General features: G+C 38.9%; 3 protein-coding genes across 6 annotated transcripts; 2 read left to right on the forward strand and 1 right to left on the reverse strand.

Annotated features, from left to right (window-relative positions):
• The first annotated feature begins 1,442 nt into the window (after positions 1 to 1,442).
• On the forward strand, positions 1,443 to 3,123 carry hspb6 (heat shock protein, alpha-crystallin-related, b6). The gene is made up of 4 exons (XM_056380146.1): positions 1,443 to 1,602; positions 1,695 to 1,852; positions 2,293 to 2,415; positions 2,524 to 3,123. The coding sequence occupies exons 2-4, from the start codon at positions 1,697 to 1,699 to the stop codon at positions 2,677 to 2,679; spliced, it is 435 nt and encodes a 144-aa protein (XP_056236121.1). The 5' UTR covers positions 1,443 to 1,602; positions 1,695 to 1,696; the 3' UTR covers positions 2,680 to 3,123.
• On the reverse strand, positions 3,032 to 8,049 carry proser3 (proline and serine rich 3). Of its 3 annotated transcripts, none has more exons than XM_056380101.1 (13): positions 7,891 to 8,049; positions 7,704 to 7,812; positions 7,357 to 7,622; positions 6,957 to 7,108; positions 6,741 to 6,832; positions 6,017 to 6,102; positions 5,802 to 5,935; positions 5,400 to 5,626; positions 4,781 to 5,307; positions 4,518 to 4,710; positions 3,766 to 3,943; positions 3,374 to 3,455; positions 3,032 to 3,196 (listed from the first exon to the last, which is right to left on the reverse strand). In XM_056380101.1, exons 1-13 carry the CDS (start codon positions 7,899 to 7,901, stop codon positions 3,145 to 3,147), a joined length of 2,109 nt encoding a protein of 702 aa, XP_056236076.1. In that variant the 5' UTR covers positions 7,902 to 8,049; the 3' UTR covers positions 3,032 to 3,144. The 3 variants fall into 3 exon arrangements, with proteins under 3 accessions (XP_056236076.1, XP_056236077.1, XP_056236075.1); XM_056380102.1 differs by having other exon boundaries at positions 5,802 to 5,899; positions 6,005 to 6,102; XM_056380100.1 differs by having other exon boundaries at positions 6,005 to 6,102.
• A 456-nt stretch (positions 8,050 to 8,505) lies between these two features.
• On the forward strand, positions 8,506 to 12,458 carry lin37 (lin-37 DREAM MuvB core complex component). 2 transcript variants are annotated; one of them, XM_056380143.1, is made up of 9 exons: positions 8,506 to 8,937; positions 9,134 to 9,209; positions 9,312 to 9,362; positions 9,515 to 9,550; positions 9,811 to 9,896; positions 10,060 to 10,220; positions 10,883 to 11,014; positions 11,164 to 11,237; positions 11,853 to 12,458. In XM_056380143.1, the coding sequence occupies exons 1-9, from the start codon at positions 8,904 to 8,906 to the stop codon at positions 11,938 to 11,940; spliced, it is 738 nt and encodes a 245-aa protein (XP_056236118.1). In that variant the 5' UTR covers positions 8,506 to 8,903; the 3' UTR covers positions 11,941 to 12,458. The 2 variants fall into 2 exon arrangements, with proteins under 2 accessions (XP_056236118.1, XP_056236119.1); XM_056380144.1 differs by having other exon boundaries at positions 8,509 to 8,937; positions 9,515 to 9,544.
• The last annotated feature ends 15 nt before the right edge of the window (positions 12,459 to 12,473 follow it).

The following is a 12,473-nucleotide window of genomic DNA, read 5'->3' on the forward strand; positions in this document are numbered from 1 at the left end:
ACTCATACTCGAATATCATTATCACTTTAGAATCTATGAATCTGCATGGACATTTTTCTTGATGACCTATCGGTGAGCCATTTCTCTATATATACCCCTAATAGCCATTTCTCTATATATAACCCTAATATTTTTTGCATTGTCACAGAGGTGTCCTAAAGTCTGGGCAGTCAGTGGCGCCTGTTGTGAAACCCAATAACTTAATCCCTCCAAATGTCGCCACTTCCCTGTCATCCTATATGAGTCATAACATAATCAGTGCCATTTTTAGTCACCTCAGTCAAAGCTTAAGTGACAGGTTCTACATTACTAACAGGGAGAACATGTGCCCTCTGACTTCACTAGTGTGTGCCAAGAACAAGCAGTATTAGCACAGTCCTTTTAATGATGCAGTGAGTAACTTAATAAAACTAATTTATGGGCAGTGTATTTAAGAGTCCTTTCATGGACGTGTACTTTTCCAAAGTGTTGCAATTTATTTGTGTATTTAGAGTGAAGTGGTAGTAACTACATTTACTCATGTACTGTATATACAACTATAGGCACTTCCATTTCATTGTAGGTTATATTCCAGAGGTAAATATTGTTCTTTTTTCCCTTACTATATTCATTTGACAGCTATTTATTTGTTACTTTAATTGTACAGATTTTATTCAGAAAAATCAAGCCAGTTAATCAAATTTAATATATTGTTCAAATACACAAACAAGCTGTCAAATAGATAAAATTAGCTCCACCTAGGCCGCTATTTATACATTATAAACCTATTTATACATTAGTACATAAATAATACACAAGTGTATTACACAATAGCACAACACCCACTACACCATGCTGTGCATTATGAGTGCTTTTATTTTGATACTGCCAAGTACATTTTTCTGATGAGGCTCCTGTTCTTTTACCTAGATGTTGAATGCAGGACATTTACGTGTAATACAATATCTTACCAGTGACATATGGCTACTATATCTATCTATACTATATGTCTTCTTCCACACTGTGAGAATGAGTGATGCGGTGAAAGTGTCCTATTGGCGGCACACGTGCTCTGGCATGTGTTTGACGCCCCTGCTGTCACTGTCTGTCTGGCAGCGGCTCACGAGGGTCAACAACACCGTCTTTTGAACTTATTTTTGGATAGACCTTCCTTGACAACAGACCTTAAGCATATAGTTTGTAACAGGTCTAAAGACTAGGAATAAACTGCGGGCTACAACACTGGTAATGGCTGATAAACACGTTAATTGCCAATAAGTCCGCAACAGCTGCGCCCCTGCCCAAACAATACACTCTTATCCTATATGGCCCTGCCTGATCACCCAAGGGTACGCATTAGTCCAGAACATAACAGAAGCAAGGTGCCCCACTCCACTATGGATTCCCAACTCATTATGTAACTCCAGTATAAAATACACCACAACAGTGAGTCGCAGCCAGCACCCAGAGGAGCTCGGAGCCAGACAGGCTGACGTACTGGTTCATCACTGGATCTCACAATATCTCATTCAGGACTTAACACACGCAGGGGAACACGAGCTGTTAAACAGGGGCTGTCCTTTCCGTCGTACACACTAACTTGGTCAGGGAATTTAAGAACAGGTAAGTGGTGTCTTCCATGTAGTCTGTCTGACAAGGTTGTTGCCTCACTTGCTCTCAAGTCAACTCTTCTTATCTAATTTTCTACTGATTAGAAATGGACTTCATCCTGCCACCTACTCTGCCAGCCGGTGGTATCCCATGGGAGAAGGTTTTACCACCTCTCATTCCTCGGCTGAATGGTACCTATGGACAATATAATTGGTCTCCGAAATTACTGATACCAGAGACTGATAATACCAGCCCTGCAGAGGTAGGTCATTTTATGAAAAACTCATACCAAATGACTTTTTATAGTGGTACCTTGTTCAATAAACTGAGAATCAACTCTACCTTTTTGAAAAGTTGTCTCCCCATTTTTTTAAAGCAAAGAATAAATGTAAAGAAATACTGACTCAATGTCTACTTAGGAGCCTTTTTCAGAAAATTCAACTGCATCTAGTTTTATTTCAGCAGATGAAGGCCCCCAAGATGAAGTTGAAAGCCCCAAAAAAAGGATGCAATAGAACTTTTTTTTTTCATCAAATTATTGCTTCCAAGGTCAAGATGAAGTTCCACACCCAAAAAATTGTTAAGGATATCTCTTAAGTGCAAGACTGGACAGGACTAATGCTATTGCTCTTGCTATTTGCTGTGCATAGAGGCATTATATTTCCATATAATAATACACAGTATTTTGACTCACTTTGTCAGGTGAACTGTGATGACACTGGATTTACAGTTCAAGTTGATGTTAAGCATTTCAACCCAGAGGACCTCATGGTTAAAGTCATAGGGGACTTTATAGAGGTTCAAGGAAAGCATGAAGAAAAGAAGGTTTGTATTCTAGGTGGAACATTTCCAAATTTTTATTTGGGTTTATTTACAACAGCTATGAGGTGTTATCCTCTGAATTTGTGTTATTTTCTTTTGTCTTGTTAAAAGGATGGTCCTGGGTTTACAACACGGCAGTTTAGCCGCCGCTACCGAATCCCAAAGGGAGTGGACACCATGGCTTTGGAGTCAGCAGTCTCTCCAGATGGCATCCTTATCATATCTGCACCTATGCTGGAAAATGACAACTCCAGATCCCTGACCTAATCACATTAATACCATACAATCAGATCACTCTACCATATTCACCATGTATGACAGCAAATGCAACAGAAGCCAGAACACACAGGCACAAACAGAAATAACTTCAGGCTCCTCCAGTCACAGCAACACTCCGCATGTGCCAAAACACACATTTGTCCTGTTCTTGGCACTGTTCTAATATTCCCTGCTCTCTGAGGTTTGTATATACTGTCCTGCTAATATTCATCAATCTTACATAATGTTTCAAGGAACTAGTCTTTGTAAATATTCTGCGTTCACGTATCAAACTGCTGTTTTTTTTGTGAAATTTTTGTAAAATGCCCTGTATTGTGATTGTGATTAATGATGCACAAGCTTATCTCCAAACTCTTTAATGTGGAAATATTTCTTCAAAAAAAGTACAAATAAACTTTATTTCTTTTATAAAAATAAAAAAAAGTGACTGCATCATGTGCCTCTTGCCGGTGTTCAAGTATCTTGTTGTTCATCCACGACTTCATTCAACATAGAGTCCACTTCACTAAAAAGAAAAATATAAGATTATTTTTCTGGAATTTGGGGTGATATGTTTAGATGATTCTGAGTGTAAGAGTGTAAGAGCCACATTTCATAGGATTTTAAGCCTTAAGGAACAACATCAATTTACATCAATGATGGCAATCACTTTGACCGGATGAACAATTTCTTTATATTTTACCTGATTTGCTCCTTTACCCATTTTCTCTGTTTCCGGAGGACTTGTAACAAAGGGTCGTCATCAAACTCCTTTTCATCTGAATCTGAAATGGAAAAAAAAAAAAGAAGTTCTGTTGTGACGGTAATGATCAGCCAAGGAAAGGGATAATAATAATAGAATATTATCAGCATGAACCATAATAGTACTGAAATCCTCAAAAACAGCATGCAGTTACAACTACCATACAATCCAACACGGAGCACAAGTGTGCAACAAAAATACAGAAAGTTCGAGGGCTTTTGACCTAAAGGGGCTTGGAATGCTGGGAATGGAAGCTATTCATAGGTCACAATATATTCTCCACAATTAACTACAGGGTAAAAGGTTGGTGCTCTTTGCTGCCATGAGCTCACCTTCAGCCTCTTGCAGCAGCTGTGAAATAACCTCCATAGAGTTCTGTGTATTACACGGAGGAACTGTGGATTGTGGAGGTGCAGAGGCAGAGGCAGCACAAGGAGGAGAAGCCAAAGTGACGGGGGACCTCTGAGCAGGTGATGAATCCACCGTAGAGAATAATACCTCTGAAACTACCTGTCAAGGCCCGGAGAGAACATCCTACTGGTTAATGCACCTTTTAATTACAATGCTTACAGCAGATGATGATGTCTAAAAAATACAAAGCGTGCAGAGTAATGGCAGCACTAAGAGCTGTGGTAAATGCAGTATATTTTAGTGTAAGAATTTTTGCTTTTTATCATATTATTCTAACATGGTTAGTAATGAAGCCGTGTATCTTAAATTATTTAGTAGGACAATATCACCTACAGTCAACCTCCTGAAGACAACATGGAAGGATAAATTCCCACAATATCTCGTGTATGGGTTTCTTACATTTAATAATCACTTCATGTAAACAAGAGTGAATATTAAATCTAAGATTTACTAATCCTCGCAAATTAAGGTGTACTGAGCAGCAACACTGATATCTTTCAGTGCATTGCTACTTACAAGTTATCAAGTTATTAATGCAGCAGGTAAAACATTAAGACCAAAGAAGCAGACAACCTCAATTCTTTAAGGCTCTTATATTAGTCAAACTACATAAAGTGCATGAAAGAAACAACATGAGAACTGTTGAAGTTGGTAAAAAAGAACCTTTGCTGACCTGTCCTAAGGCACTGTGGATTGGAGAAGGTGGTGGTGCATAATCACCAGTACAGCTCTCACTGGAAAAGCTCTGGCTTCCCTCCTGTTGCTGCTGTTCAGCCAATGGCATGACCTTTTTTGGAAGTCTTTGACGTGGAGAGCTCCTCTTTGTACAGCTGGGGCCATCCGTATGTTGCTTGTCCACAGTATATCTGCAACAAATCTATATTAAGCATTCAGACTTGAATTTTTGTACGCCGTGTGCATGTTTCAATACTTCACCTTGTTGATTTCTTTTGTCTTCTGATGGACGTTGCCGTCTTCTTCTCTGTCTTCTCTGACTCTTTTCTCTGAGCTTTCTCTTTCTTGTTACTCTCAAACCTTCTGTTGTGAAGAGGCCACTCTTCTTCTATAGCTCCAGATGAAGCACATGTTGAGGATGATATATGTTCACGAATAGGTTCATCAGTCATGATATCTGCTGAGTTACCAGGGATTTGGGTCTTTTTACTGACAACTTTGGTGTGGGACTCGTCTAACCTCTGTGAAATGTTCTGTTGTGCACGAGCATGAGATGACTGGATGGGACAGGGTAAGACATCACAGAGTAAATGCGTATGGGCAGGAACATGGGCAACACTCTGGGGTTGAGAGACAGAAGAGCCAGAGACAACATAGACAGGAGAGGGAGGTGGACCTGATGCTGGGGGACATGATCTGTGCGCTTCTTTGACTTCTGGCTGGGGTGCAATGACGTGTGGATGAGTATTTCTTTGTGTGAGTTCAGGAGGTGGAGTGCTCTGTTGTTGCTAGAGATGACACAAGAAGGAGGACATTAAGATTATTACGTAAATCTGAAATAAATATTGAACCAATTGGAAAAAATATCATGCACTCCAACCTTGTAAGCCTGTCCAGCAGTTGAGGGATGGCTTAAACTGGGTGCCTGCCAGCTAAAGGCGGTAGACTGATGACTGGAGTGGTTCAGGGGCTGAGGCCACTCTCTGGCCTGCTCCATCTTTCTCCTTAAACGCCACTGGAACAAGATGTCCTCTTCCGGACGTGTGGGAGGCACCAAAGAAGGAAGGACAGATTTTTGAGCAGAGTTGGATCTGGATCTGGCCTGCACTGTAAATGTTAAGCAACACATTGCACAATTACACTGACACAACAGTACAGTTTAAAACACCATTCATGAAAAAAAGAGTCATATACTATAAGTTGCGTAAGACGGAACAGCACTCTGCATGTTTGCATTGGAAGAAGACAAGAAATGGTATTCTACACCACACTGTTGCCTTACCTGTAGTAGATTTTATTAAACTAGGAATCAAAGGTCGTCGCACTGGCTCATCTATGCTGACTGGAGAAGAGAAATCTGAGCACCCCAGGCCCTCTGAGCTGACAGGGATAGATCCATCACTCAGAATGCATGCACTGTTAGAAAGACAACAAGTTACTTACATTAAAAGGAATTAGAATTAGAGTATCATTAATGTTACTCACTGGTCTTCATACTCTCTCAGCAGAAGTCTGCTGGCCCTCTCCTGAAGGTGTAGTATCTCTGTGTCATCAAATTCACCCAGGGAGGTGTCTGACAAAATCTGAGAAAACAACATGCAGTACTCTCAATAAGCCACAGTTCTGCTCGTTACATTTTTATATTAAAAACACTCGCAACACTGTGTAAATTAAATAAAACTAGATAATGACATTTGTAGCATTTGAGTAAAAAAAATAAAAATCTAATCCATCACATTATCTGGCCTTAAATTGCTAATGAATATACTAATGTTTTTTTTAAATTTTATGAGCGTGATAAATTTGACATGAGCAGGCTGAACGAGCCATAAATGTATCAAACAAGGTTGCATAAGAGATGGCTTCCCCGGCATTTAGTAAACACAGAGGTTTCCAAATGGACATGTGGTGTGGTGTTGAAATGCAAATATTTATATGCACACTTAGTTGGAAAAAGGTGTCTCCCTTGCAGACAAACATGGCATAAGTTGGACATGGGAGACCAACTAATCCTTTAAAACAGTATATGCAAACATTAAAAACAAAAATAGTTATAGTATCCATTTTTCTTTTAACTTTTGAAAGAAAGAAATATACATTTGTAGGTTAGGGAGTTGGGGAGGTAAGAAATTTCTTACAAACAATACATCTATTATTCTGTTTAGTAGAGAAAGACAATATAATAACAGGTTATATCGCGGCTCATTCCAAGTGCACTCACACTAAGAGATCCTCTGCATGGGGAAGGGGATCTGTCACGTCGATGCTGTCCAGCTGGACTGAAAATGGCAGGCATGTGATCATCTCTCAGATCTGTTCAGAGGAAGGGATTCCACAGTAGGACTTTACTAGAAATGTTACCATCTCCACCTGAATTTAGGAGCAGGTAACAGTCAGTAACTCCTTCATTGAAAGATAATAATAGGTGAAAATATACCTGTGTCTGCTGTTTTAGTTGGTGTTGAACTGGGAGGTAAAGATGATGGTGACATCCACCAAAAAGGCAGCTGCTCCTCTCCGATTGCAGAAGCCATTTGCTGGCGCGCCTCTCGACTCTGTGGTCGACCGTGACGAAAACGTTCTATGTATCTGAAAGGGCAAAAGATCAGAGCTGGTTACAATTACTCATTCCCACAGTTCCCAAGAGTTCCCACTGATGTGTTTCTTTTATCTTTCGGTCTTCACATCACAGTTACCATTGTCATGTTCAGGCATGTCTTGCATCGTGCAACTTTTCACAGTGAAAAATGTTACAGGTATATTTAAAAGGATAAAATAGGGCACAGGCACCGCTACGTTTGAGGGTATGGTCTTGATTCTGTGAAATTAAAGCATACTTTGCCAGTACTGAATCCTGCTGAACTCCCAGTTCAGAGGAAGTGGTGGATTTCCCTGCCCTTGCAGACTGTTCAGGTATCTCCATGTCAGATGATGTTGCAGGAGAAGATCTGCAGTCAGTAGTAGGCCAGGACTCTGAAAAAAGATGTTGTCCATCTGGTGCAGCAAAATGGGGGTCACATCTGTTAGATGGCTGTTGGTTCTCTGGACTCAGAGAGTGTAGTTGTGGACTGGATTGCGGGTTTGAATGTACTGGACTTAAAGTCTGCAAAAGAACAAAGAAGTGACAGATATGAGGAAAGCAACATTAGAGTCAGCTGTTGCATGTGCTACGTTTAAAACATACTGTTTTCTTCTGTTTTTTTGAGAGGGACTGGTTGCAGGATGGGTGGTAGTGTGCCTTTCCCACTCTGGATGCTGGTTGGAAGGGATTCTGCCTTGTGAACAGAGAGCCACTGCAAAAACAACACACGTGACTAATTGTAACTATGGTTTAAGGTACTATAAAAAAAAATGTGTTCTTGAGATCTTACCTGGATTTCATGACAGCTTCTGAAAGTCACAGATGGTTCACAACAGCACACAGGACAGGAAACACAGTAGAGGTTGTTTCACTATGCCTAGTTTGAACTAAACTCTTTGTATTCAGGTTATAGCTGGATCGACATGTCTGACTGCCTGGGTTACTTACATCTTACTGTAATATGACTATTAAGACGAACACCACATTATCTACTTCAGCCTTCCGAGCTGATTTGTTGATTTGGCATGTCCACAAAAGAAAGTTACCATGGAATCAAACGAGATGTACGGATAAATCAAACCTCTACAACGAGCATTTTACAGATCTTTCCATCCATTCTACAAGTCTAACTTTTTGACTCACAATATAATAACTTTCCTCTTTGTGGCAAATAAAGCCTAATATTATCGATGAAACAAGAAGAGAGCGTGACTGTTTACGCCGATTGTTATTTACTTCAAGACATCCAGCCAATGGGCGCCGAGCTTAATATGATGGACGTGACATTTACCCAATCACGTAGAAGGGCCTCATCGGACAGGCGCCAATCAGTTAACAGGAAACCGGCAGCGCGCGGAAGAGGAAAGTCTGCAAAGGCTATGCGATCGTCAAAAATAAGCTAAGTTAGCAATGGTAATTTCAGCTAGTAAGTGCTATGGTCCAATATAATAATAAAACAGCCGCTCCACCGTATCATTCAAGTGAATGTGTGGAAGGACTAACTGTCATTCAACAAATCGTTATAATAGGTAAACTTGGATAAAGATGAGTTTGCGGTCTAGCGTTGACGTTATACAATGGTTACGGCTAACGCATAACCGCAGCTAGCTAGCAAACGTTCACGTTAGCAAGCAAACGTCCTGTAACAGTCATACGTTATTTTTCTCAAGTAGTTGTTACGAGTCGTTATCATCCTTAAAAACTGAGAGCAGTCCGGTTACCCACAGTGAACGCTTGGCTTTAAAAGTAGGTGTATTTTTTCTTAATTACCGTGTGAAATATATACGACGAAAGGCGGAGACAATGCATCACGTCAAGATCAAGACTGAAAGGCCAGGTGAGCGGTGTACCCTATCCACCAAAGTTATTTCCATTCAAAAGTCTTCCTGACGAAGACTATTGCATATGGCATTATATTCACTATTCAAATTCAGCATTGTAATGTCACCCACATTAAAGAATATTATCACCTTATTGTGGATGCAGTTAGTAATTATTACATATGTATACAACTTTAATCATGACTTCTGCAGATTTAGAGGGGGCTGGTGCTCGCAGCAGATTGGATGCTGTGTTAAAAGGACTGGTTGAGAAGAGTGAGAATGAAAGGTCAGAATTATTATATAATTATTATGAAAGTATTTTTTAAAATCAGTAATGTATCATTGTGATTGTTTTCCAGTCAGACTAATATCATTGAATTTTGAACAGGGAGCAAAATGAGGGTGACACTGGAAAAATATCATCGGACGCTTTAAACAAGTATGGGTCGACGATTTGATTTCAGTTTTATATGTAGAATTTTGTGGAATAAATTATATACTGTGGTTGGTGCTGTGGAGTCACTTAATGTGTGCTTTTTCAACATAAAAGTACAAAGGTCTGTTTTTGCGTTTTCCACTTCCCCTATCTAGGGATTTGTCTCCATCATCTGCTGGAAAAAGGCAAGTGTATGTATTTTTGATCCTTAGATAACAGTAGCTCAAAAACACTTCCACAATTTTTTTTGTCTTATTATTTGTGTCTGAAAAAAACATTTCACTGTGGGGCCCCTTTGTCAATGATTTTATCTTTATACATTAAAAAGTTGTTTCTCTGCGTACAACAATAGATTAATAAAAACACACAAGACGCAGTAACTATTGTGAATTTCAAGACATGAAATAAAGTTTCCATACTTGTTTTGATTTTTGATTTTTTATTCCCCCAGACCTTCAGCTCGATTTCCACAGCATCGAAGGAAGAAGAGAAAAGAAATGGATGAGGGCATACCAGAGAGCAACCAGCATAAACAAAGTAAACTTGCAAATACTGAAAATAATTCAAAAATAAATTACACTGTAGCATTTGTCCTTTTTGTCCCCTCAGTTACTGTGTGATCACTTTGGCTTTTTCTTCATTGTTCAACAATTACTTACCTTTTCTTTTTCTTGCTGTTCTGTCTTTCTCCGTTTGCTAGATGCTTACATTATTAAGTTGTTTGATCGGAGTGTGGATTTGGCTCAGTTCAACACTAGCACCCCACTGTATCCTATCTGCCGTGCCTGGATGAGAAACAACCCGTCTGTTCGAGAGCCAGCTGCTTCCCCGAGCCCCCCACACAGCATGGTAGAGGAAGAGGTGAGGCTATACATGTTGAATAATTTTAATTTCCTTCAAAATATGCAAACATCACCAAAAAGTTTTAAAAGCGTATTCCTTTGTGCAGTAGGGACTCCACTGTTATTGTGGCCAATTGCTCTGGAGGGAGTGAGCTGAAGGGATAATAAACAATAAGTACTTCAATGATAAACAAATGTTATTTTCCCATTTTAAGGAAAATAAGGGCTGTAATGAGTAATGAGTGTTTTGAGTACTACAAAAAATTCCATCCCCATGTTTGGTGTATGGAGGATATGTCTCAGCAGTAGAGATCTCAGAATCCCTACAGATACAACTTTAACTGCATATGTGCATAACTAAACCACACTGTGGGTACCACCACTGTACCAGTGTGAAGTATTACTACACACTTACTATTGGTAAGTGTGAAAATATTTGTTTTAATTTTTTAATTTGTCTGAACTGATCATTTAAAACACTTATCATTAGTATGTTCATTAATTTAGATTAAAAATGTCTTTGAAACAGTGAAATGCAAATCTAGTACTTTCTAGAATGTAATTTTTAAGTCCTAAAGATGGTATTTTGTAATGGTCTTTGAACATCATAACACCAGGAATAACTTTGTGTGAATGGGTGTTCCACTGTGTTCCTTTTTCTAAATTTTGTTCTTTTGCCAGGTCACGGACATGATCAATGGTAAAGGCCAGAATGTGTACAGACTCCCTCCTCCATCCTCTTGTCCAAACAGCAATTCTGGTGAACCCATCAATCTCAGGATCCCACATACTGAAAAATCCACTGTTACCAAGGTTCTGTATAATATGTGCATGACAATTATTGATGGTATTTTACTTGCATTGTGGTATTAGATTGCAGACATGTATTATTAAATCAAGTTCATTTGTTAAAAAGGTAACGGAAGAACTATAACTAACAAAATCATTTTCTCTCCCCACAGTTGACAGATTCAGTCCCTGTATCAGGTTCTCTCATATGTGACCACATGGAACGTTGGAAAAAGATAAGGCAAAAGTATGTCTTCATGAAAAGCCATTTGAGTTCCACTATAACTTGTACCTTTTATTTTTGTTGAAAAGAATTATTCACATTTTCATTGACCTGTGTACTGTACACAGCTGACATCAAGGTCAAGGTTTCATCCATGGGTATTCTGTATGGTGCTAAAGGTGTGTGACAAGCTGTTAATGTCCGATGTATGCAGTGAGTTGATCTTTGTCAAAATCTGTAATAGTTGACCAAAGAGCCTGACTTGAAAACAAAATGATTTTATAATTGTTCTGTTCTGAACAGAAGCAGACTTTTAAAGTTATTCTTTCATTTATTTCAGCACCTACCACATAACCATAAGCAAACTGCATGTCGGTTAGTGTTTGTTCCATTCCAGCAAAGCTGGCTGAATGGGAGAAAAATATATGACCTTTAACTATGCTCACATTTCCTCTACAAATTTAGAGTTGTCGTGATAAAAGTGGATAAGAATATGAGCATATTGTTTAAAGGTGTGTATTCTCACATTAGAAACTGGAAAAAGTGGTTTAACCATGAGATTTTGTAATGAACAGTCAACGAGAATACACTATAAAAAAGTTGAACAAAATAACTGATATTTATTGCTCTGTTTTCCAGATGGAAGGAGTGCTCCAACAAGAACCAACTAAGATACAGTGAGAGTATCAAGATCCTAAAGGAGATGAAGGAGCTCTATGATCGCTAACTGGCTTCCTTGTAACTCCACCACAGAATGGACTCTCTATACAGTTGGAATGGAGCCATGCCATAGGACTCAATGTCTGAATACACCTGCCATCTAAACAATCAGACTCATAGGAAAGTATTAACCGAAACTGGAGCCTTAAATAGACCATACGTCCTATGCATTGCAGATTTTTTGTTTTTGAAAGATGTTTAAATTTGATGCAATTTCTTATGTGGGAGTTTCTTCTAGTGTGATGTGAGACTGTTTTTACTCATAAAAAAACTACACATATGTCTGATTAAATTAACTCATCAGTAGTATTTTTCCATTAAAAAAAAAGTGACTTGTGTATCTGCAACATTAACACGATTGATTAAAATCTATTGTGGTCTCTTCCACTTTCAGATTTGCTCCCTTCATTTCCACAAATGTCAACCCCCAATAACTGCAAACATAATTGTATTTTCATGCTTTAATCTAAAGTGAAATGTCATTTACTAAATGTCATTAAAAATGTAATGTCCCAGATGTGGAGATACAGGAACTACTGT

Source organism: Seriola aureovittata, chromosome 7, assembly GCF_021018895.1.
Source record: "Seriola aureovittata isolate HTS-2021-v1 ecotype China chromosome 7, ASM2101889v1, whole genome shotgun sequence".
Taxonomy (NCBI): domain Eukaryota; kingdom Metazoa; phylum Chordata; class Actinopteri; order Carangiformes; family Carangidae; genus Seriola; species Seriola aureovittata.

Coding starts and splice junctions, on each gene's coding strand:
- hspb6 (XM_056380146.1), top strand. CDS start 1,697: ATGGACTTCATCCTGCCACCTACTCTGCCAGCCGGTGGTATCCCATGG. Junction 1,853..2,292: donor ATAATACCAGCCCTGCAGAG/GTAGGTCATTTT, acceptor TCACTTTGTCAG/GTGAACTGTGATGACACTGG. Junction 2,416..2,523: donor GAAAGCATGAAGAAAAGAAG/GTTTGTATTCTA, acceptor TCTTGTTAAAAG/GATGGTCCTGGGTTTACAAC.
- proser3 (XM_056380100.1), bottom strand. Junction 6,833..6,956: donor AACTAAAACAGCAGACACAG/GTATATTTTCAC, acceptor TCCTCTGAACAG/ATCTGAGAGATGATCACATG. Junction 3,456..3,765: donor GCTGCTGCAAGAGGCTGAAG/GTGAGCTCATGG, acceptor TTTCCATTTCAG/ATTCAGATGAAAAGGAGTTT.
- lin37 (XM_056380143.1), top strand. CDS start 8,904: ATGCATCACGTCAAGATCAAGACTGAAAGGCCAG. Junction 9,210..9,311: donor GAGAAGAGTGAGAATGAAAG/GTCAGAATTATT, acceptor AATTTTGAACAG/GGAGCAAAATGAGGGTGACA. Junction 9,363..9,514: donor TCATCGGACGCTTTAAACAA/GTATGGGTCGAC, acceptor TCCCCTATCTAG/GGATTTGTCTCCATCATCTG.